Genomic DNA, 26,750 nt, shown 5'->3' on the forward strand with positions numbered 1-26,750 from the left:
GACGTCTCAGATGCAGAGGCAACTGAGATTCGTCCTCCGCCACCCGGATTGAGGCAAGTCACTACACCACCATGAGGACTTAGAGCGCATTGGGAATTGGGCATTCCAAATTGTGGAGAACAAACACAAAAAAAACATGAAACATATTTATCTGATGATTTTGTGTGAGTCAGGACTTAATCGATGGGAGGACATTGAGAAGCTAAACTGTCTGCCCAAGCTAGAAGAGGTGAGGTTGCAAGGTATTCCTCTGCTGCAGGCCTACACAAGCACAGAGCGTCGCAGTATGATGATAGCCCAGTAAGTGCAATTGAGATGACTCGCTCACCTCAACCTTATCAGAAACTGAAAGTAATGATGTAGAAATGTTGCTGATCCCTCATCCCAGTCCACCACCCACAGGCTGCCCTCTGTAACTTGCCTGAATGGGAGTGTCGTGACGGACTTAGAAAGAGAGGACGCAGAGAGGTTCTTCATCCGTTATCACTTAGATCACTCTGAGGAAGAGCTGCCTCACAGGTATGGCACAATTCAGACATGAACACTGTAATATACAATAGACTTACATTAGGGGACACTCCTTAATTACGACTGAATTCTCTTTTGTGTTGTAGGTTGTCCTGATTGCACATAAATTTGTGTGATAATATAGATCAGTGGTTCTCAAACTTTTTTGTCCCAAGGCACACATTTGGAAATATGAAATTTCCATGGCACAAATGCAAGGAATGTTAATTCCCAAGTTGAAGTACAGTTGTGCTCAAAGGTTTGCATACCCTTGGAGTATTGGTAATATATGTACCATTTTTAAAGAAAACATGAGTGAGCAGGCAAAACACATTTCTGTTATTTCTAATGGGATTCATATTCAACTGTAGGTTATAACAGAATGGCACAATCATAAAACAAAACATGGCAACAAAGAAAAAAATGTAATGACCCCTGTTCAGAAGTCTGCATACCCTTAGTTCTTAATACTGTGTATTGCCCCCTTTAGTATCAAGGACAGCGTGCAGTCTTTTGTAATAGTTGTCTATGAGGCCCCAAATTCTTTCAGGTTGTATAGCTGCCCATTCGTCTTGGCAAAATGTCTCCAGGTCATGCAAAGTCTTTGGTCGTCTTGCATGAACCACACGTTTGAGATCTCCCCAGAGTGGCTCGATGATATTAAGGTCAGGAGACTGTAATGGCCACTCCAGAACCTTCACCTTTTTCTGCTGTAACCACTGGAGGGTCAACTTGGCCTTGTGCTTAGGGTCATTGTCGTGCTGGAAAGTTCAAGAGCGTCCCATGCGCAGCTTTCGTGCAGAAGAATGCAAATTGTCTGCCAGTATTTTCTGATAACATGCTGCATTCATCTTGCCATCAGTTTTCGCAAGATTCCCTGTGCCTTTAGAGCTCACACACCCCCAAAACATCAGTGAACCACCACCATGCTTCAGAGTGGGGATGGTATTCTTTTCACTATAGGCTTTGTTGACCCCTCTCCAAACATGGTTGTGACCATAAAGCTCTATTTTGGTCTTGTCACTCCAAATTACAGTGTGCCAGAAGCTGTGAGGCGTGTCAAGGTGTTGTTGGGCATATTGTAACCGGGCTTTTTTGTGGCATTGGTGCAGTAAAGGCTTCTTTCTGGCAACTCGACCATGCAGCTCATTTTTGTTCAGGTATCGTCATATTGTGCTCCTTGAAACAACCTCACCGTCTTTTTCCAGAGCTGCCTGTTACAGGTTACCTCTGGGTTTTTCTTTGTATCCCGAACAATTCTTCTGGCAGTTGTGGCTGAAATCTTTCTTGGTCTACCTGACCTTGTCTTGGTATCAAGAGGTCCCCGAATTTTCCACTTCTTAATAAGTGATTAAACAGTACTGACTAGTATTTTCAAGGCTTTGGATATCTTTTTATATCCTTTTCCATCTTTATAAAGTTCCATTACCTTGTTACACAGGTCTTTTGACAGTTCTATACTGCTCCCCATGGCTCAGTATCTAGCCTGCTTAGTGCATCCACGTGAGAGCTAACAAACTCTTTGACTATTTATACACAGGCACTAACTGCAATTTAAAAAGCCACAGGTGTGGCAAATTAACCTTTAATTGCCATTTAAACCTGTGTGTGTCACCTTGTGTGTCTATAACAAGGCCAAACATTCAAGGGTATGTAAACTTTTGATCAGGGCCATTTGGGTGATTTCTGTTATCATTATGATTTAAAAAGGAGCCAAACAACTATGTGATGATAAATGGCTTCATATGATCACTATCCTTAAATAAAAGATGCATTATCAGTCATATTTTCAAAATCAATGCCAAAATTTCACAATTTCTGCCAAGGTATGCAAACGTTTGAGCGCAACTGTACCTCAGTAGATGGGTGCAGAGTATATAATATGTATAATTATATTAATATATAATTAAAATAAAGTATTAGACTAAAAGTACACCTGTAAAATCTATTTTCTTTTCTCTTTACATCATTATAACTCGCCTAAAATTTACCTCATACATTCCCTTCTAAAGGGACTTTGTTCCCTTCTCACTCAAAGTGCTTGTTAAAGAGTGGCGTGCTGTCATAGCAACCATGTTACGTTATGTTTCAGTTTGTCCTACGAAGGCCGTCTCGTTTAAACGAGGCTTGTTTAAAGGAGGACACTCGGTATACTGTAGCCTTCAAAGGATGCGTCCTACCTAGCATGCAGCCTTCCAAATGAGAGACAGCCATTATCAACCTTGAATGTGGACCACTTCCGGTATCAGCCACTTCCAGCTATTTTAGCTATACAAAAATATTATATTATGCTGCTTTATATTACAGGCTGGCAATAAATGTTGACATTTTTATAATTAATTACGATTTTCATAAACTCATTGGTTTTGAGCGCATATAGTTTTTTTTTGTGTAATTAACATTTTATTGATTCATGTGCTATGACAGTGAAAAAAACTCAACACACATATAATGAATCAACATTTTACATTTAAACCCTACTAATACAATCCCACCCTGACCCCTAACGAACACCCCTGTGGTCCCACATAACACACACACAATCCAAAAAAATAAAATAAATATATATATATATATATATATATATATATATATATATATATATATATATATATATATATATATATATATACACACATATATACATACATACACAGATACATATACATACACTTACATAAAATATATATATATATATATATATATATATATATATATATACACACAAATAAATAAAATAATAAACATATATGATTAAACTACACTCTCCACATCCCCTCCCCGAGATTCCCCCCAAAAAACTAAATATTTGCCCCAATTTTTGGCAAATAAGTCCCTCAACCCCAGCCTTCTACTTACCGCCTCTTCAAATGCAGCTACCCTCCCCATTTCCGCACACCACTCCGAAAAAGAGGGTGCTCCATTTGACTTCCAACCCCTTAAAATTACTTGCCTGCCGATCATGAGACTGGTCATAACCCAGTTTTTTATATGATTGTCCCCTAAATGCGTGACCGCTCCATCACCCAAAATACAGAGTCTGGGACAAAGCAAAACCTGAGTGTTCAAAACATCACACAAATACCTCTGAACCCTCAACCAAAACTCCTGGATCTTAACACACCCCCAAAAGACATGGGTAGTGTCTCCAACTTCTGACTGGCATCGCCAGCAAGTGGGTGTGTCTTTAAGACCAAGCCTATATAATCTAGAGGGGGTCCAATAAAATCTATGTAAAATCTTAAATTGCATAAGGCGAACCCTTGCATCTCTAGATACAGACTTGACATTTTTAAGAATCTTAATCCACACTCCATCCTCCAATACCAAATTCAAATCTTTTTCCCATACTCTCTTGAGAGAAGTCAAGGCTCCATCCCCCAGACTCTGAATTAGTAGGGAGTAATACACTGATGCTTCATGGCCTTTTCCAAAAGCAGCAATCACCTCTCCCAAAGCACCTGCCGCCTTAGGGGGGTGCGTGCCACTCCCAAAAATAGTGCAGAGTTGGTGGCGAAGCTGTAAATACTTATAAAACTGAGATCTGGGAATGCCAAAATGTTGAACCAAATTTTCAAAAGATCTCAATACTCCACCCTCATATAGGTCAACAAGTGCATTAACCCCCCTCACAATCCAATCTGACCAACAAAAAGGGGACTTATTAATACATAGTTTAGGGTTCTGCCATATGCTCGAGGCAACATTTAAATAAATATCAGAATTAAACACTCTGGACACTTTTGTCCATATCGAGTCCAAATGCAAAATAACAGGATGCGACTTAACCTCTCCGGCTAGTTTAATCGAAAGGCTATGCAGTGGCGAGATAGGGGCAAGAACTTCCTTTTCAGTACAAAACCAGGGAGGGGCCCTCTCAGGTGGAAGCGACCAATGAGCCAAATGTCTAAGACCGAACACATAATAATAAACAAAATCCTGGGAAGGCCTAGCCCTCCTCTGTCAATTGGCCTATGTAACTTATTGAAATTTAACCTGGGGCGCTTACCATTCCATATAAAGGACTTCACTATGCTATCAAATTGCTTGAAATAAGAGAGGGGGACATCTACAGGAAGAGACTGAAGCAGGTAGTTGAATTTTGGAATACAATTCATTTTAATAACATTAACCTTCCCAATCATCAATAAATGTAATGAAGCCCACCTGCCCACATCGCTCGAAAACCTTTTTATTAAAGGGTCAAAATTAACTCTAACTAAAATCAGACAAATTTGCTGGGAATAAAATCCCCAAATACTTAATGCCCTGTTTGGGCCACTGGAAGGCACCCGGCTGGAAAGCCGTTTCTGGGCAGTATGCTGTCAGCGCCAAAGCTTCGGATTAAACCAATTGACTTTGTATCCTGAGAACTTGGAAAAGGAATTAATAATTCTGTGGAGGCAAGGCATAGATCTAGTAGGTTCAGAGACAAATAATAAAATATCATCTGCGTAAAGCAGAAGCTTATGCGCCGCACCTCCCGCTGTCACCCCTGGAAAATCATCCTCCTTTCTTATCACAGCTGCTAATGGTTCCAGGGCAAGACAGAACAATAACGGGGAAAGAGGGCAACCCTGTCGAGTGCCCCTATCTAGAGTAAAATATTCTGAAATTAATCCATTTGTTTGTACCGTTGCTACAGGGTGTTTATAAAGTAACTTAATCCAACCAATAAATGTACTCCCGAACCCATACATTTCCAAAATCTTAAAAAGATAATCCCATTCTACCATATCAAATGCCTTTTCGGCGTCAAGTGAGATGGCAGCGACCGGAGATTGTTCATTCGCCACTGACCACATGATATTGATGAGACGCCTGATGTTATCAGAAGAGCTACGGCCCCGAATAAATCCCACCTGATCTATATGTATAAGAGATGTCATAACCTTATTTAATCGGTTAGCTAAAATTTTTGACAACATTTTTACATCTAGTTGGATCAGGGAGATTGGACGGTAACTTTTACACTCGCTTGGATCTTTGTCCTTTTTAAGAATCAGACCGATCCGGGCTTGTGTCATGGTTGGAGGAAGTTTTCCCTTCTTTAATGATTCAGTATAAACTTCTAACAAAAGTGGAGCCAGTTCTGTAGCATAGGATCTAAAAAATTCTGCGGCAAAACCATCTGGCCCCGGAGCCTTGCCAGTAGGTAGGGACTTAATTACCTCGTTAAGCTCCTCCAAGGTTATCTTAGAATCAAGAGAGTTTATTTGCTCAGTCGTCAGTTTAGGAAGATCTTATGGTTCCACAAAGTTTCTAATATCTTCATCAGTAGACGAAGACGTGGAACTATAAAGATCAATATAGAATTCTTTAAAGGCATTATTAATATCAATGGCTGAGGTAAATATTTCACCACCAGCAGATTTCACTGAGGGAATGATAGAAAGAGACTCTCTCTGCTTTATATATCTAGCCAAAAGCTTCCCTGCTTTGTCACCTAACTCAAAGTATGACTGTCTTGCCCTGAACAACCAAAACTCCACTTTCTGCAACAAAATAGTATTATATCTATATTTCAATCGGGTTAATTCTCTGAGGCCATCAGATGACATTCGGCGCTTCAGGTCTGCCTCGGCACTTTTAATATTTCCTTCCAACTCCACAAGTTCTCGTGCTTTGGATTTTTTGATGAATGAGGCATACTGTATGATCCGGCCCCTAAGAACCGCCTTAAGTGCCTCCCAAGCCACGCCCACAGAGGATACTGAGGACCGGTTGGTCTCCATATAAACATTGATTTCAGTCTTTAACATTTGTTGGAAATCAGGATTTTGTAAAAGGGATACATTAAGGTGCTAACTATATGATTTCTTTTTCTCTATATGTGGCATCACCTCTAAACTCACCAGGGTGTGATCTGAGACTAAAATGTTTCTAATTGAGCAATCCACAACAGATGAAATGAGGGATTTGGATATCAAAAAAAAATCTATTCTAGAATAAATCTTATGGACTGATGAAAAAAATGTATAGTCCCTACCGGATGGGTTCAAAAGTCTCCAAATATCCGAAAGACCAAGATTTTTACACATCCTGTGAAGCGTCAATGTTGCTCTGGGGGGCTTACACACTTTTGCTTCACTGTGATCAAGGACTGAGTCCATCAAAAGATTAAAGTCTCCTCCCAATATTATATCATGAGGGGTGCCAGCGGTTTGCAACATCCCTTCAAGATCTATAAAAAAGCCTTGATCATCAACGTTAGGTGCGCAAATATTAGCCAAAATCAGACTTTGCCCTTGAATTTCAGCTAAAACAATAATTACTCTTCCTAATTTATCTTTAATCTGAGCGCATATAGTTTTACCTTTTTTTTTTTTTTCTTTTTTTTTTACATTTTGCCATTGTTTTATCACACACTGTTGCTCGGGCAGAATGATTTAAATCAGGCGCTGACAGGACAGTCCACCTCACCGTCTGACATGCCTCCACAAACTTTACACAACACATTATCGTCTCTTCATTACAACAACACACAGTAACAAGCCTAACTTACTCTTTTACTATAAATGCTGACGTTAGAAAATTATCTGACATTGGCACATAATTCTGCTGTACATCCTGCGGTTGTGTAATAGTTTATATGCCTATATCACTAAATTCTGGTATTATAACCTTCTAGTTATTTACACTGCAGTCAATGCCAAGAGGAACTTTGTCTCATTTGACAGAAATGCAGCTGCTGCTTGCTTCCACATTGCAAAATAAGGTGGATACTGTGCCACCTTTTTAGATTTGTATAATAATTTGTAGTGGTTACTAAAGTTTAGAATTGCGTGAATGCTTGAACATTCAGTACTTTATTTCTTTCACAATGCATGTGAACTGCTCTTAAAGTTCTAAAAACATGCATGAGTCCCGCACGTGCACAGAACATCCTGTCACCCATTCTGAAGCGCACAAAGACCATATTTATCTGTCTTTTATCGCAGCCCACTGCAATTTTATAATCACATATGACCATATTGTCATTTTGGTGTTATTGTGATTAATAGTGAAATTAGTCTACTGATGCACTTTTTATGAAACTTAATGGTAAAAAAAAAAGGACATAAAAATCCTCGCGATATTCACGATATTGCTTAATATTATATCATCAGCCAAATCATTGCGATTATGTTGTGAATATTCGATACATTGCCCAATATATTTATTGTTACTTATATAATAAATAAATATTTTAAGTGCTTTTAAATGATATATTGATATTTTGCCAACATTACAACATGTTTCATTAAAGGAGACCTATTATGCCCCTTTTTACAAGATGTAATATAAGTCTCAGGTGTCCCCAGAATGTGTCTGTGAAGTTTCAGCTCAAAATACCCCACGGATCATTTATTATACCATGTTGTAAATGCCTCTTTTCGTGTGTGTCTTTTTAAATGCAAATGAGCTGCTGTTCCCCGCCCCCTTTCCAGAACAGGGCTGTGCCTTTACAGCTCGTGCTTCGGATACTATAGCAACAACAAATCAGAACCAATATGACTGACACTGTAAATACCGGAGTTCAGCCATATATGTATGAGCAACCGTAAACGACGCAAAACATAGGCATTTTGAGTTTGTGATAGTGCTTCTAATGTAGAAAATCACTTCCTGCCCTCCATCTGCATTTCACGCCACAGCAACGCAGTGACGTGACGTCATGTGCAAACAAGCGATAACGACATAGCTCTGGTCTCCGTGAATACAATCAGAGACAATGGTAACTTTAGCTAAATTAGCCGTGGAATCAGCTAACAAGCACATTTGGAAAGGTGATTTGCAAACATTCACAAAATATAAAGTGCGATACTTTCATCTTCAGGATATAAAGCTGGAACATGAACAGTTGGTACTGATCCATGCTTGAGTCAAATTTTGTAAAATCCTGCTTTATATTGACCCTCATTCACAAAGCAGTCTGGTGTAAAATGATTTGCACAAACATACACAAATTTTGGTATGTTTGGGGCACATTTTCTTCAAAAACAAAACTTGTCCACTGCGTCTTCAGTGGCTCTGATGCCGGGAGTACATGAAGACTCTTATGTTCACTTTTACAGCCAACAACAGAACACTTATGACGCTTACGAAGTTGAGACATTATTCTTCTCACTGTAGCTGCTCCAGCACGGAAATAAAATGGCGGACTGTGTGTCGATCGCTCAGGGGAGGATCTATGATAATAGGGTGGAGTCCGTCACCAGTCATGGGCATGGCCTGCTCTAAAGTGACATCACTTTAGAGCGGATACGAAAACCAGTCATTTTGAGACACTGTTTTTGATTAATAGAAATATAAGAAAGAGGAGTGGGTGGACTTTTAACATTGTAGGGTGCTTGTGTACACACACTGCTGACTCACATTTATGTTCAAACACCATGTAAAAGTGAATTTTGCATAATAGGTCCCCTTTAAGTTTCATTAAGAGCACTAAGGCCAACGAGGCAACTTCACACACACACACACACACACAGTCCATAAAATTGTCTAATGTTGTTTCCCATCAATCGTTTGAAGTACTCGGTGTCTTTCTTTAAAAATCAAGGTTGCTTTGTAGTCAGGTGGCATTTCAACTTACTGGGTACCATTGAATTGTTTGCCAGCTTCTCTCTACAAATGAGACATTCGGGTAGTGGAGAAGCACTGTCACCCATCCACGTAAAGCCCAAGGTGATGTAGCTGTCATGGTATTGTCTGTGGACTATTTTCTATATATATATATATATACACACAAATTTTTTGGCTCAAACTCAAGTGAAGTTTGGCTCACACTCTTCACTGAAGAGGATGTTTCCGGGTCACTTCTTTGACCTGCTGTTAGGACTAGGTACCTATCCATGGTGCTGGGCTTATTAGCTAAGCCTAGTTAGCTTGCTCGTTAGCTGCTACCAATACTGTTTACTTGAAAAGCACGCGGTATGCAATATGGCATTGCCAATGAAGTAAGGAGAGAGCGAGAGGGAGGCTACAGCTTTTTAATTATAGGCTATTTAGGTTGTTAGATTAAGCCTATTTCATTTTCTTTGCTTAATTTAATTTTTAAAATTGTATCTGTGAAAAAAATTATTTAAAATATAAACAATTTGAGCTACACATATTTCATGGAATAATTGAAAAGGTTATTTAGGTTGTAAGGACAAATTCCACGGCACACCTGCCCACCTCCCACAGTACACAAGTGTGCTGCGGCACACCATTTGAGAACCAATCATATAGATCACTACAGATTAGGGCTGTCAATTAATTTCTTTTACATTCATTAAACGATGTACCAATTAATTAAGCTAATAAATCGCTTACCAATATTTACAGAGAAAGGCTTCCAAATAAAGGTAATTTAGAATATAATAATTAAATATTCATAAATATATTATAATTCAATAGATATTAAATAATTCAAATACATTATATTGTGGCAACAGACAATCAAAGCATTGAGAGACTATATTATTATATATATTATTATCAAAATATTATTTGTTTTATTTCCATATCAGTGACCATAACCTACTTATTGACCTACTTCCCTATGCTCTATTTTTAATTGTCGGTCTATGTGCTCGTGCACTGGCGCAGTTCCTGTGGGGGGACACAGGGAACATACCCCCCTCCCCCACCCCCACTTTTTGTAGCTACAATTATCCAGTGGCCACTGGTATAAAAGAAGATATAAGATGAGCTGTCTTTATATTGATAGCAATAGTATTCCCTTGACGTCATGCCAACTTAATATGCAGTGTGCCAACCAACCCCACTGACACTGTTTTGGTAAATAATGGTAGCCAGCTAGCATTGCTCATCACAGGTTTACCAATTTTATATCAAAATAGATATTATACTTTTATTAAATCATAGATGAACTCTATGCCAACCAAACCCCTGTAGTCAACCAACCCCAGTCTCCAATACAATGGTATACATCAAAGTACCATGTACCATGTATCTCAATAGGCTACTTTTTTGAAAGGCAATTTTGAGAAACCACACATATTTGTTACACAATATACTAAAGAAAATGTAAAAATGCTGCTCTTATAGTCACCTGAATTGAATTCATTGATGCTGTTTTTGCAAAAAAATTATCATGGGGGAGAAACCCCCAACTAAATAACAACCATATAATGTAATTTATTGGATAAAGTATTTTTTTATTAAATTGTATATTTTTAGCCTTCTCTGCATATAATGGAACAGTGTTTAACTTGCATCCCCTCCAGCATCAGACAGACACATTTGGAGTGTCTCACTTTGGTTGCATCATGAGGCCATAAATGTCCTGTGTTTTTGGATGATGTGTCAAGTTAAATGCAGTTTGAAACTTTGAAAAAAGCATCTCAAAATCCCTTAAATCTGTTGTGCTCCAGCTGACTTTGAGCGCAAATTAAGTCTGTGGAAGGCTTATCTGCCTGCTAAAGAGGCGTGTTGCTTGTACAGCTGGAGTGCTGACTGCCCCCTACTGCATCAAGATGGTATATAAAGCTTGAGTTGCTCTGATTGTAGAAACATTATTTATTACTGAGTTAATGTACAGGTTGGGGCATGATTCATTGTGTTATTTTTTTATGCGTTATTTTTCATAAAATTAATAACACTAAATTAACGCATTAAATTGACTTCCCTACAATAGAAATTAGGACTTTGTAGGATTTTTTAGGCCAGAAACATACACTACGCTAGTGTGCAAATATGAATGCTTTGCTTACGCATTGCAATGTGGTCAAGTGGTACATACTTGCCTTGAATTCTCTGTGACGATAACAAACCTCTGTATCACCCTGATAAAGTTAGCTTAAAATGTCTGAGCTATTAAACCGGATATGTTATTATTCAGGTAGTTGCTACATACAGTATATGTTGACAGTTTAGCTGACTTTAAAGCTGAAGTGTGTAACTTCTGCACCACTGAACTGAACTGCAAAAGTAAACATTGTTTTCAAACAGCGTTCTGAATAGACCCCCCATCTGCAGTTTATCGAACAAATAGAAAGTCCCTCCCACAACTCTCATCATTGGTTAAGTCAGTGTTGTAGTGTAGTGTGAGTTCAGTGTCGAGCTGGACAGGCCACTCAAGCAGAGGAATTTTATAGCACCACAGAGCCACAACATTTACAATTTTCAAGAAAATCAACCTACAAATGGATTACATATAATTTGTTCTGCATATTAAGCTTGGATGGAAGAAAATATTTTAACACAGAAAAAGTTAGACATTTTCACTTTAACTAACTTGCTCAGAAAAACTCTTTTAAACTGATGCGCTGGCATGACATTAGTTGACCAGAAAGAGACTGAACATATAGATGAAGAATGTTTATGCTAATACCAGCTTATGCAATGTGTGCTTGCATTTCGATATGAATTGTGTCACATTTTGGAACATAACATGTGAAATCAAGCTTGTGTAGCTAGAAGTGTTCTCATACTTGTACCTTGCAGTTTTTTTGTACCACCTTGTTTAGAAAAGTAAATCTTTGCATTTTGCTTTGGAGATATCACTGCTTGGTGACCAAGTACGGGAAGCTGGCCCCTCTGGCTGAGATCGACCTACGGCCACGCTTCCACGCCAAGGTGGAGGTACGCTATGAGGACAAAGTGGAGCAGGTGAGCATTCGGCTGGACCAGACTGTTGCAGAGCTGAAAAAGCAGCTGAAGACTGTAGTACAGCTCTCCACCAACAACATGCGCCTTTACTACATTGACAAGGGTACTGCCTTCGGGCCTGATGAATTGAAATACAGCACTCGGGCTTTGCACTCGTACAGCATTCAAGATGGGGATGAGATCCTGGTGGTTCCCAAAACAAAATAAATGGCATGCCGGAGGAATCGCTGAAAGCTGTATTTAACTAACCAAATCCACTTTGAACTTGTACCATCTAGGCACTACAGAATGAATGGGACTTTCGGGGGAAAAAATAACACCTAGGCTCATCAGACTTGCTGGGGCTTCAATGATGTTTTAGTTGTACTCGAGCAGCACTTCACATCACTACACAGTCACCAGAAACACCACTTGTGATCAGCTCTGGTTTTGTTGCTGTTCATTAATGGTTTCCCTTTTGACTTCACAAACAACCCTACATTTTCAGTGGCCCATTTCTTCAAGAATAAAGCATAGAGGAGGCCTCTGGCAGCCCAGATGTGCATTTTACAGATCTGAAGACAATCACTCATAGCTCAAATACTGCAAATATTTGTTGCACTGCACTGATGTTTCGAAGAAGAAATCGTGGATATTTCCACAGCCTGCCAAACCCCAATATGTGTGTCATATGCTGTCGGCCATTAATAAATACAAAAAGACTATCTTCATGAGTAAAGATTTGGAAAAAAAATTGTTTAATTCACTTCTCTTTCCATGTTGTTTTTGTTTTTTTAATGTCTAGTTGTTTGATCCTTTTTATGATGTGATTGATGCTAGAAAATTGCAAAGCCGCATGCAGGTATTATAATTGTGTTTTGGTTTTTTTTGTTTTGTTCCTGTTAATTTTCTTTTAAGGAGAACCTCTTTTAGTACTTTCCCTATTGAATGCAGTGCTGAGGAGGGCTCAACTCCTCCGAGACAAGGATTACATTGGGGAAAATTGTAATTCACATTTCAAACTGGTCCATATTAAGTGATATGTTGATTTCCTCTTCATAATAAGCACTCTTGAGGGACAAAAAGACAACACAGTCCACCAAAGTTTGTTTTATTATGATGTAAAGTATTTAATGCACAATTATTAATGTACTGATTGGTGATAATTGTAAAGACAATACAGAACAAATCAGTAGCAAATAAATCATGGTGTATGGCTGTATCCAGTATAAAATAACAAGGGGTTTAAAGACCTAAGAATTATTATTGACTTTATTGACTCAGTGAAACTGCAGCTATTTGGTTCACATCTCACATGTGTTTAAATGTGCAATGCCAGACTGTTTCCTGGTGCAGAATATGCCAGTGTCAGAGACAGAGAGTGATATGTTCACTGTAAAATCTAATTAGTTAACCTTACTTAAAAAAAAAAAAAAGCATGTAAACCGATGGAACTGATTTTTTTTTTTTTTTTTAAGGCAAAGTAAATGTACTCATTTGGCTCAAGTAAAGTGAACTAGTAGTAGTTCACTTGAGCCAAAAAAGTATATTTACTTGATTTTTTTTAAGGCAAATTGTTTCCTCACTTTTTTTTTTTTTTTTTAATTAAAGCCAACTTATTACATTTTACAGTGTGTTTTTTCTTAATCTTTTTTTATTATTATTATTTTTAGATCAGATTCATTGTGAACCATCTCATTTGCTAACCATGCCTGGTTCAACAAAATCCCCTAGGTTTAGCAACTGAAACTGGTTCACATGCTCTAATTTGTTTGTCACTCTTTTTCATGCAGTTAGTAATTAACTGGCATGTCAAATAGATTTTTTTGACTAATAAAATCATAATGTGACTTTAAGGATATACTGATTGGAAAAACACTTTATGTAATTGTCAAAGTATTTGCATTGTTATGTTATGCTGACACCTAGTAAATGTTTGGGTTAGTGGTAAATTTGATTTTCTACTATGTACTGACATGTCAGTGTAAGAAGAGAAGAATGATTTTAGTGTGAGAGTTTTAAGTGCTCTTCAGTAAACAGAATGTCCAAGGCTTGAAACATTTAATTTGGGAATTGCAATTTTTGACCATTTATAAAGTATAGGCTACTTAAACGATGATTGAATTAAGTTGTATTTTAGAGTTTGTTGACATTTATAAACAAAAATAAAATGAGGAGATTTATTGACCTATTATATGTGTATAACTTTAAACAGAAATGGAATGTAAATGGATCGTAAAATGTTTAACATCAGCTCCCCTTGATGAATAGGTTTTTGTCTTAATTTAAGGTTATGATTATTTATTTGTAATTATTTTTGTGTCAAGATATTTATAGTATATTACTGTATATGAAGGATTTACAGTATGAATTTTCTGATTATGATATGCAATATTAATATTCCATATGTATTTTACAACCTTGAAGGAAATGTCACTTAAACTGTGACTGATGTTTATGAAGTGTGAAGACAGAAGATATACTACTGAAGATATTTCATTTTAACTTAAATTGATTGCCATGTAGAGACATTTCGACCAGTGGGATTCATAGTACACTACACTTTTCATCTTTGCAAGTTATTCTTCTTTTATATATATATTTTATCTTTGTCAGGATGTAATGTGTTGACCACATAGTTTAAAAACGCTGTGCCCTGCTTGCTTTCTTTGCTCTTGGTTTGCATAATCAGTTGTACATTTGCAGTTCTTAATCTTATATTTAATTTAACAGACACTTCTGCAAGATACTGTAGTCATGTATCAAGTGGATGCATTAGGCCTGTTATTGTAATGAACACTGAAATTTGTGCGAGTTGAGTTGCTCAGTGTAAAACCATTAACATGTTGCAATTTTAAAATCAGATTTGACTGTTTCATACCATTTATTTGCCAGCATATGTGCACATCAATGTATCTATGAATGAAAGTTGAATAAGTGGCTGAAAAGCAAAGTGAGAATAAAGTTTACTATCTGTAGTAGCTATTGTGACTTACTTTTTGTGACTTACCACTGAAAAAAAAAAAACTATTTTGCTGAATAGTTTTTCAACATAATTCAATCATGGACAGTGGTTCCACATGTTTGTAAAGAGACTTCTTAAATTAAAATTACCATGTAATCTTAACTTTATAACTTCAAGTAGAAGAAACCTAATTGAACTGAGTAAACCCAACTAAATTAGACTTGTTAAATTAATGTGTTTCTGTTGTCTACTAGCTAGTACAGTGAATGCTAGGATACTTAATTCATGCTTGTGGGAAACACTATGCTTTGATTAGCAAAGCAATTGCTCAGTGAGTAAAACTTTTAAGCGTTCTTAACTTGTACCTCATGGTAACCCCCAAAATTGCATCATAACAGAAACTCTTCTAATCTCAACAAAACATGAAATACTAACAACTCTCCCCCTTTACATTTATCTTGCACAAAGACACATAAAATAGGACAACACTAAAATTTTAACACTCTCCCAATCGAGTGCCATGCAAAGCATGCTAGGAATCAGAAATCCCCTGCACAGTTTCAGTTAACCAAACAAAAAATATTCATATTGTCCCAACACAAATAGTTTAAGTAAAGCTTGAAAGCATTGAAACAGCTCAGATAATTTAAGTTAATTTGGTTACATTAATTTTTAAGTAATATGAACAAGAGAGGATTCAGTAAAACTGACAACAGTGCAAGTACATTTTTTGTGTGTATTATATTTTGACTTTTTTAAGACCTGCACTGTAGCATATTATTTAGGATCATCATTGCTCTACATGTGTTAAATTTGTTAATAGAATATGGCATCTGTGTAGATGGTTTGGGAGTGGTTTAACCCTCAGACCCGTGCATCACCTGTACATCTTGACAGCAGTCTCCTTCAGCGCTCTGTGCATGCATCAAGCATTAGGAAGTGTAATCGATCCTGAAATCATGATCTTGCCTAGAGACTGCAATGGCAAGATGTACAATGAAATAGGAGTTATATTTTGGTCTGTTCTCACCCAAACCAACTGGATCTCTTCAGAAGACATGGATTAAACCACTGGAGTCTTAAGGATTACCTTTATGCTGACTTTATCTCCTTTTTGGAGCTTCAAAGTTCTGGTCACCATTCACTTGCATTGTATGGACTAAAAAGCTTGCGTTCAGCAGAAAAAAGTCATACACATCTGGGATGGCATGAGGGTGAGTAAATGATGAGAATTTTCATTTTTTGGGTGAACTATTCCTTTAAAATGTGAGAGACATGCATTTTTAAAACTCAAAATAGGCCCCTAAACCTTCATAATTTACCTTGGGGACAAGCACTTTTATGGTAAAAACAATTATTGCCTAATTCATGGCTCAAATAGGTATAAGCCAAAGAGGATGCTTACAGAGTTGGGGATAAAGTCTTGTACATTCAGGCCAGGAACACACTGAATAATGGAATCAGAGTGGCTAAAAGAAGATACTCTGAGAAGCTGAAAAACAAGTTTTCAGCTAATGACCCTGCATCAGTGTGGAGTGGCATGAAACAACTAACGAATTACAGGACTCCTGCCCCCAACCCTGTGGTGGACCAACAACTGGCTGACGACCTGAATGTGCTCTACTGTAGATTTGAAAGGCCCAATCTCACACCCCACACCCACTCTGACCTTCACTTCACACAAACACCAACACCTCTTGCAACCCCCCTCCTCCCCCCTCCTGCTACTCAACCTGCACTTAAGATCTGTGAAGATGATGTGAGCCTCATCTTTTGACAACAAAGGATAAGGAAAGCACAGGGTCCAGATGGCGTTTCACATGCATGTCTTAGATCCCGTGCTAACCAGCTGGCCCCCATCTTCACACAGATCTTCAATAGATCACTGGAGCAGTGTGAAGTCCCATGCTGCTTCAAACATTCCACTATCATCCCCATCCCAAAGAAACCAAAAATCACAGGACTTAATGACTACAGACCTGTCACCCTGACGTCTGTGGTCATGAAATCATTTAAGAGACTGGTGTTGGCCCACCTGAAGAACATCACTGGACCCTTTCTAGATCTCCTTCAATTTGCAAGCAAACAGGTCTGTGGATGATGCAGTCAACATGGGATTGCATCATATCCTGCAACATCTGGACAGACCAGGGACATATGCAAGGATCCTTTTTGTGGACTTCAGTTCGGCTTTCAACACCATCATCCCAGCTATACTCCAGAATAAATTACACCAACTCTCTGTTCCCACGTCTATCTGTCAGTGGATTACCAGCTTTCTGACAGACAGGCAGCAGCTTGTGAGACAGGGGAAACTCACTTCTAGCACCTGTACAATCAGCACTGGTGCCCCCCAGGGATGTGTGCTCTCCCCACTACTCTTCTCCCTCTACACCAACGACTGTATTGCCAAGGACCCCTCTGTCAAGCTCCTGAAGTTTGCAGATGACACCACTGTCATCGGCCTCATCCGAGATAATGATGAGTCTGCATACAGAAGGGAGGTTGAACAGCTGGCTGTCTGGTGCAGTCAAAACAACCTTGAGCTGAACACGCTCAAAACGGTGGAGATGATTGTGGACTTTAGGAGGAACACCCCAACACTGACCCCCCTCACCATTCTAAACAGCACTGTGGCAGCAGTGGAGTCATTCAGGTTCCTGGGCACTACCATCTCACAGGACCTGAAGTGGGAGACCCACATTGACTCCATTGTGAAAAAGGCCCAGCAGAGGTTGTACTTCCTTCGCCAGCTGAGGAAGTTCAACCTGCCACAGGCGTTGCTGATACAGTTTTACTCAGCAGTCACTGAGTCTGTCCTCTGCACTTCTATAACTGTCTGGTTTGGTTCAGCTACGAAATCAGACATCAGAAGACTACAAAGGACAGTTCGGACTGCTGAGAGGATTATTGGTTTTTGTATTGTTGTACACTGGAAGCTCCTGTCACCAACACAAATTCCTTGTATGTGTAAGCATACTTGGCAATAAAGCTCATTCTGATTCTGATAATTGTTCAGAGAACATATATCATTGAAGTATGCATATTATTTCTGCATAAACAGTGTATTTAAAGTGTATGTCTTGTGAATAGTCTGGGGACAGAATGACACTTGTTCAGATTATAAGATTAAACAATTCAAGATTTTTAAGCACATTTTGTTTGGGGGTGAATTTTGTGTGACTTGCAAGCTGTGACATGCAATATCCATTTTTTCTCCACCAAAACTGTTATTTTTTTTAATTATTATTTATTATTATTATTATTATTATTCTTTTTTACCTTTTTAAATTAAAAATAGGCATTATTTAATTGCTTTAAACAAACGGGTCTCTGATGGTTAAAAGATTATGCACTTAAAATGTAAGCTTGTCAACTAACAAAAATACTTTTTCAGTGCATGCTTGGCAAAGTTTATACAATCAACCTTCAAAATACATCGGGCGCTACTAGTAATCTCAAACGAGTGTTTATTCCCGTCGCCAAGGTGACAGTGTGGGCGGTGGCATTGTGATGACGCTCGAGAGTGGTAACAACCAATCAACTGAGAGAAGAGCTAGCTGACGTCACAGTTAAAGTGAACGACCGTTTATTTGACAAGAAGTCCAGAGCTTGTTATATTTAATAGGCAGAAACAGCCAAAATGTCTCGGTCATTGTTTGTACTTTCTTGAAAAGCATAGGTCACTGTCGTGTTTCGGCTAAACAAGAGTTTAAAGTGGCTGGCGCGGAGGGCTCACTTACGGTGAAGGAGCAGACAGGGCAGAGGAGAGGAGGATGGTCTCGCTCATTGTGGTGAGGAACACTACGAATGCTCTCACTGCACATTCTTGTCTTGCTGTTCCCACCAACTTACTCACCCAATTACTGCCTCCTGGACGCCTCGACCGGCGAGCAGTTTTGTTTATAGATGTATGAAATCACACTGTTCTTTAGCGGTTGGTTGTGAGTTGTGTCTTGATTTCTCCTTACATTCACGTAAATATAATGTATTCATATCAACGCAAATTCTTTTTTAACGTGATTTCATTGTTAATCAAATTGTCGTCAAAAGCTAGTAGATTCTGTCTCTTCTTTCTAATCAAATATGAATATACACTTAAGTTTCATTTTAAGTGCCAATGTTAAAAAAAAGAAGCTTGTTTTAAATGGTACTTGTATGGAGTTAGAATTGTTTCTAATTCAGAGACAAATGGAAAGAGATTTATAAATATATGTTAGGAGTTTCACACAAATGAAATGAATTCACAAATAAATCAAATGAGATTTGCAAATAAAAAAATGATTTATAAATATATTTTTTTTTTAACTCACAAACACGACTCTGTCCAGCATTGTTTTGTGGATCACTTGCTGTGCATTTGTGGATTGCAGCTCACATTTGTGAATTCTGAAACATTTTTTGGACAAGAGCTGCAGGCATATTTGGGCAAATATGTGGACTCCACCCATCGTCTACTCAAGCCAATCAGATAACGGCCACATTACTCTGACCAATCGTAGCATGTTCTGTCTTCAACCAATCACGCTTTGTTTACTATCAGGGCGGGACCAGAGTCACAGTGCTCTCATGAGCATGAATCAAGCACTTACAGATAAGCTCCAAGGCAGCAAACATTTAAAGAAACGGACCTCATCAGAGGAATACTGTGACTTAAGGTTCGTATCATTTTCTCTCAGTTATTAATGTGTAGTGTCTTGTTAAATGTCGACCACTGAAAATTGCCCATTTGTAGAGTGTCCTGATCATTAGCTTGTAGCTAACCTGGCTGACTGTATGAGTCTGCTATTTTAATTTTAACCAAGTTTCTTGACTGAAACTCCTAGCTACATAATGGAAAATGTATGAATGTGTCGTCAAAACCTTTACTCTTAATGTTAATGGCAGATCCAAACAAACACACTACAAAAGATCAGAAGTACAGATACAGCGTCATGTTCTGACAGTGATAATTGACTCATTAGTTATTGCCATCTTTTTCAGATGTTTCCCCTGTGTACTGCCCATCAACTTTGAGCACTTGACTCACATGCTCCAAAATTCAGTGGTTACAGCTCCAATACAGGATACCTTTTAAAATGTGTAATATGAGATTGTTTATTTTTTGGTTATGTCAGATTTCTTTTAAGTTACAGTGTAATGTCTTAAAATGAAAGTGCAATACAAAATTTAAATAAACCATAACATTGTCTTTGGGTTGACTTGAAAATGAAAATTCTGTCATTTACTCACCCTCATGTTTTTTTTTTGTTTTTTTTTAAACCTGTACTGTTTAGTTTCTTCTGTGGAATATGAGAATATATTGTAAAATGTAGATGTTGCTAATGAGGCTGAAATGAAAGTGAGGCTGTCAGTTCCTATCATTATTCCTGACATCTCCTTTTGAGTTCCTCCCACAGAAGAAAGTCAGTCGTTTGGGTTTGGAACAACATGAATATGAGTATAAAGGATGACTCATCTCATTTGACAAAATAATTTTTGTAATTCAGTTGACAAATCTTTTATTGCGTTCTATCAAGGCATTTTGAAGTAAATAGGTTTTAAAGAGTGTCTGTTTTTTTTTTTTAACACTTTAAAGCAAGTCTGTTGGCTAAAAGGTATATTTTTTTGGTTACAAATTACAGATTGTCATGCGTGTAACTATAAAAGACAATAAATTTTAGTACATGTATTTACACACACAAACACTGGAATCGAACATTACAACCGAAGTGCTTGCATTTTGCTCGATTTTGTTGTACATCAACATCCTCATTGCCACGTCATGGTGTTGTAGCAGTTGTCTGGAATGGATATTCCTAGTCAGGGTAAGAGCATTCTGCACAAATGATTGGAAAAAATAACAGTTACACATTAAAAACAAGTCCATTACTGTATAGAAAAGAACATGTTACACAAGCAAGATTGGGCCATGGAGCTTTGTGATGTCTTACCACCAGTAGCACAAAAGTCCCACAACTGTTTCCATCTTTTTGTGATGTGGAGCAGAGAACACCAGTTCTTCAGTATCCTCACAACTCTTTTACTATTATTTATTATTATTATTATTATTATTATTATTATTATTATTGTCCTGTTGTATCTCACAGCCCATATACTTCCTGAGTAAATAAGTGAAACACACATTGTTTTACAGGGTTAACATTATTTCATTTCAACAGACATTATTATGTCTTGTAAGTCTGCCATAACACTAAGTGCTAAAAATATAAATCCTTTGAAATATTACTTCAATTAATTTATATATATATATATATATATATATATATATATATATATATATATAAACATTATGTGAAACCAAATTATTGTCATAGCAGAGCTTGTACACTGTGTGATATAGGGTATTAATTTATGGTTTGTGCTCTTAAGAACATCTTATAGGATTCATGTTTTATAAAGGCACTATCTGTACTACTGATCTTTTGTAGCATCTAGTAGTGTGTTTGTTTGGATCTGCCTTGTAACATTAAGAGTAAAGGTTTTGACGACACATTCATACATTTTCCATAGAATTAAAATAGCAGACTCATACAGTCAGCCAGGTTACCTATAAAGCTAATGATCAGGACGCTCTACAAATGGGCAATTTTCAGCTGTCGACATTTAACAAGACATTACACATGTTTATAACTGAGAGAAAATGATATGAACCTTAAGTCAAAGTATTCCTCTGATGAGGTCCGTTTCTTTAAATGTTTGCTGCCTTGGAGCTTATCTGTAAGTGCTTGATTCATGCTCATGAGAGCACTGTGACTCTGGTCCCACCCTGATAGTAAAACAAAGCATGACTGGTTGAAGACAGAACATGCTACAATTGGTCAGAGTAATGTGGCCATTATCTGATTGGCTTGAGTGGACGATGGGTGGAGTCCACATATTTGTGGACTGCCTGCAGCTCTTGTGCAAAAAATGTTTCAGAATTCACAAATGTGAGCTGCAATCCACAAATGCACAGCAAGTGATCCACAAATAAACGCGCGATTCACAAATAAATGCTGGACAGAGTTTGTTTGAAAGTTAAAAAATATATTAGTAAATAATTTTTTTGTTTGTAAATATCATTCTTTTTATTTGTGAATTAATTTAATTTGTCTCTGAATTAGAAACAATTCTAACTCCATATACTTGCTACTTGAAGTTTAGTGATGTAGCGCCGTTGATGCTGCAGCGATCACTGCGCACTAAATCACATTGCTATGCAAACTTGTCAAAATATTTGGCTTTTTTAAAGACCCTTTCTAAACTGATAGGTAGTGTTGATAATAATCTCGTTATTTAAAGTAAGCTATCACACCCCAAGTATGTTTTTTTTTTTTTTTTTTTTTTTTTTTTTTTTGGTAGTATTACATAAATTCGTAGGTTTGGATGGTTACTGTAACTGGTACAATCTTCCAGAATTACTGAACTATTAAATTCTCCCATCATTTCTTAACTGTTACCCTCCCATCATTGTGCTGACTGGTTTTTCTTGGCTTTTGCCATTGCCAGAATAGTAATTTTTATACTACTCTGTTCTTCTTTTATTGAGGTATTAAACCCAGTTAACAAGCCATAGTCATCCCAGACTTAACAAATTCTCTGGCACCATTCTGAGTAAATTCTAGAGACTGTTGTGCGTGAAAATCCCAGGAGATCAGCTGTTACAGAAATACTCAAACCAGCCCGTTTGGCACCAACAATCATCCATGCGATTATATGTTTCCTTTGATTATATGTGTTTCCTTTAAAGATGCTCGACAAGCAAGTTTTGCTTCAGCGGAGCAGTAGCTCCAGCTCCACTTATTCCACAATAAGAGTGCTTCTGTATTTACTTATTTTGTATTTCTGCATTATAATTCCCTCATACTTTGCGATCTACATCACCTGAAGCTGTTTGGAAAGTTTAGAGTGCATCTGGACTGTGTAATTCTTCCTCTCCTCAGTCAAGCATGAACTGCAGTGCTGCTCTTGCACGTCATCATTAGTTTAATGTGATCTCATGTTGCGTTAAATGAGATCAAACGACTATTCAACAACGAAAATTGTTGTCGACAATTTTTTATTGTCGACGTTGGTGATAACGGTGACTAATCGTTTCAGCCCTACAGTGCAGTGCATAAAATCATGCAGATACGGGTCAGGAGCTTCAGTTAATGTTCACATCAACAATCAGAATGGGGAAAAAATGTGATCTCAGTGATTTGGACCATGGCATGATTGTTGTGCTAGATGGGCTGGTTTGAGTATTTCTGTAACTGCTGATCTCCTGGGATTTTCACGCACAACAGTCTCTAGAATTTATTCAGAATGGTGCCAAAAAAAAAAAAAAAAATTAATTCTGTGGACAGAAATGCCTAGTTGATGATAGACGTCAACAGAGAATGTCCAGACTGGTTAGAACTGACAAAGTCTACAGTAACTCAGATAACCACTCTGTACAATTGTGGTGAGAAGAATATCATCTCAGAATGTTATTCTGAGACGCGGGTTGGTGCTGTTTTGGCGGCACGAGGGGGACCTACACAATATTAGGCAGGTGGTTTTAATGTTGTGGCTGATTGGTGTAAATATACAGTGTGTATATGTATATATATATATATATATATATATATATATATATATATATATATATATGTATGTATATATATATATATATATATATATATATATTATATATTGAGCAGTTTTATCCATAAAAAGTGTTAATGCTATTCCTTTTAGAACAGTCTAGAATGCAGCTAAGTGTTGAATGACCCACGGAGGTCATAGGCAACTGCTATATTTACCAGCACAGTAATATGATCTCTGGCATTCTGGATCACTGTGCTCATACTATCCCTGCCTGGTCCTCTCACTCTGGGCTACATCCTCCAAAGCAACACACTGTCCACGGAAAATGCCACTGGTGAGCCTCTTCTCCAATTTACTCTCTTCTTTCTTTAACTTTTAGCTATTTTGACTGGTATCCAGTGTTTTGAGGTCTGTGGCGGAGAGGACATGATATTCTCAAGTCATCTGTTATGCAACGTAACCAGGATATGGAATGTAATGGGAGCTTGGCATTTAAACTGGTGCCTGGGAATGCAAAATATTTCTGTGTTAGATGAGTTTTAAAAGGTGCTCTCATTTATCTCTTTATTGCCATAGTAATGAGCTTTACCGTACATGGTTTTATATTCCTTCTCATTGGCCTTATATATTTCAGTATGATTTTTTTAATACTTTCTGTTAATCAGAAGGTTCCTTATGGTGTATGTTCTGTTCTTTTTTAAATAAAGATACTGTTCAACAATAGCTTGTTGAAACTGTTCATCCTAAATGCTCTTCTTCAGTCAACAAATAACATTCCTAACATTCTAAACCTTTCTGTGTGTTTTCTTTATTGTGTCTTTTAGGTTTGAATGTGAATGGTTGATGTGAGGTATAATGAACTACCACCTCGGTTTTTCCATCCGCTTGAACTGAGAGAACTGCTCTACTTACAGTAGGTACCCCAGAACCTAACACCTACCTGCTAGCAGAGAGCCATTGCACACTTGATACTGAGAGAGAGAGCTTGTGGCGCTTGCAAATAACACACAGGGCTACAATTTGTCTCTGGAGATTTTTAGGGTATGTTTCTCTTCACTAATTAAAATTATTGGGTTCATCTATTTACAACATGGGAGGCAAAATGTTTTGTGTCTCAGTAAATACATGATTTTCAATTGTAGTTTTACATACAGTAGTTATCCCCATGTTTTCAAATTACATTGCCTCCTTCTAATAGACAGTGGCCCTAATGTAAATCTGTTACAGAAGTTGTCTACATTCACTGTAAATGATTTAAAGACCTAAAATGACCCAGTATCTTTAAAATGTTGGTCCCTCATTGTAGCTTATTGTGCCAGGTGTCTTTGCCAACAAATAAGCTTTGTAGTGGATTGCCAAGGATCCACAACTTGGCGTTCATCATAAAGGTCCTGTTTCAAGATTGAGTAGCTGCAGATATAAAAGGTAGATTTTGAGATTGGCTTGGCAGACTGAGTTTTGTTAAGAGGCAAGCCTTGCCAGATTGCCTTTGGTATGAAGGGTGGGCTGAGGCATCACGTTGGCCACTGAGCTCTTATCTGCTCACATTTCAGGGTAAATATAGCTGTACCCAAGACTTAGCCTCAAGTCTTTAGCATGCTTATTGCAAATATTATTTGTGCTACCAACAAAAACACTTCCATTTTAAACAAGTATTTACTCTCAATTAAGTATTTAAGTTGTTTTTGGATGCCGTAGTGTTTTGGTTTTGCTGGTAAATATGTCTAATTATTATAAGAATGTGAGATATTCAGCACAAGGTGTTGCCATAGACCAGTTTCAGGTCTAATATTTCATGTTATGCTGTGCATATTACAGCAACAACATGATTTTTATTGACTTTTTGATGCTGTCTTTGCACTTTTGTTTTTGCAAGTGTAGTCTGGTTTCAAAACATTCAAGAGATAAGAGAATGTAATATGAGATGCAGAGTTGTCTGTGAATGTTAAAGGCAGCAATGTTGTGCTTATAAAGACAGCGCATCTGTCATTGTGGATTGTCAGATATCACAGCGCTCTACGTCTGCTTTGAAAAGTCCCACCTGTCATGTGCTCACAATCAGAGACACCCCCCCACCCCCAGCTTAGACATAAACCACAGAAAAAAATGCTTCAATTACATTATGTACTACAGAACAGCACCTAAAATATAAATTTGATTATACATTATCATCATCAATTTTTTTAATATATAAATGTACATTTTATGTAAAAAAAATAAATAAAAAAAAAAGATCATGAAGTTAATTGTACAGCGTTGGCAACCTCCACACAAGTTACACATTAGGAAATGGTTATTGTACTTTAGGGATGCTATTATGATGGAGCTTTCAACAGCCAGAATTGATAAAGCTAAGGCTTCAACAATAGAATTGTGGGAAAAGAGTGCAGTAAAAATCAAGGATTTACTCCAAACATGAAAGAATTCAATCCATATAGGCTAAAACAGGTTCTGTCAGCTAGTCTAATTCTATGCAAGCTCGTTGTTGGGTTTTGATTTGGTTATGTGTAAAGGTCTATATATATGTGTTAATGTGTGTGTCATGGGGATTCAAATATGTGTACATACGTTTATACTGTGTATTTATATACAGTATATATATTCATATGTTTGGATGTATTGATGTAATTTGTATATATATATATATTTTAATTTATTGTTTATGTATTTACTTTTAGTTACAAACACATTCATGGTTCTTGTATCTGTGTTTATTTGTGTTGTATACCCAACTGTGGCAGGGTTATGGGAGGGGATGGGGGTAAATAGGATTGCATTTAATTTGATTGTCTGTACAAACTGCATATTATTAAAAAAGAATTGCTTGTAAAATAAATACAAATTGATGAAGAAAAAAAAAATAGATCATGGACATGTTATTTATCAACTACCCATAATCAGTGTTACCTGGTTTAAACCATCAGTTTTTGTTTTTTAAATAACATATATGGTGGCTCAAATCTGTTGAAAAAAGTTGTCAAGTTTGTCAAAAGGTTGCCTTGGTCAAAGTTACCAAGTTTGTATTTCTTTAATTGTTTATCAGTTAACAACTCATCTATTAATTAAACACAACACGAACAGCTACAGGTTATCTGCTGCCTCTTTTAGGTTAATTTTTGGATTAAATGTACAATAATTTGTTGCAGGT

The 26,750-nt window shown here is 37.3% G+C and overlaps 2 protein-coding genes across 5 annotated transcripts in view; both read left to right on the forward strand.

Annotated features, from left to right (window-relative positions):
- tbcela (tubulin folding cofactor E-like a) overlaps positions 1 to 15,062 on the forward strand; it is a 31,778-nt gene extending 16,716 nt beyond the window's left edge. Inside the window, exons 6-8 of the mRNA XM_051678871.1 lie at positions 174 to 300; positions 403 to 519; positions 11,994 to 15,062. Of these exons, the coding sequence (XP_051534831.1) occupies positions 174 to 300; positions 403 to 519; positions 11,994 to 12,312 (563 nt within the window). The 3' untranslated portion in view covers positions 12,313 to 15,062. The remainder of the gene's footprint in view (positions 1 to 173; positions 301 to 402; positions 520 to 11,993) is intronic.
- Positions 15,063 to 18,626: 3,564 nt separating this feature from the next.
- Positions 18,627 to 26,750, forward strand: part of usp2a (ubiquitin specific peptidase 2a) — a 40,379-nt gene continuing 32,255 nt past the window's right edge. For 2 of the 4 annotated variants that reach the window (XM_051678859.1, XM_051678862.1), the window contains exons 1-3: positions 18,627 to 18,843; positions 23,753 to 23,936; positions 24,427 to 24,515. The gene's annotated coding sequence lies outside the window, so the exon portion shown is untranslated. Of the gene's footprint in view, positions 18,844 to 23,752; positions 23,937 to 24,426; positions 24,520 to 26,750 lie in introns of all 4 variants that reach the window. The other 2 variants (XM_051678861.1, XM_051678860.1) reach the window with 2 other exon arrangements.

This window comes from Myxocyprinus asiaticus, chromosome 39, assembly GCF_019703515.2.
Source record: "Myxocyprinus asiaticus isolate MX2 ecotype Aquarium Trade chromosome 39, UBuf_Myxa_2, whole genome shotgun sequence".
Taxonomy (NCBI): domain Eukaryota; kingdom Metazoa; phylum Chordata; class Actinopteri; order Cypriniformes; family Catostomidae; genus Myxocyprinus; species Myxocyprinus asiaticus.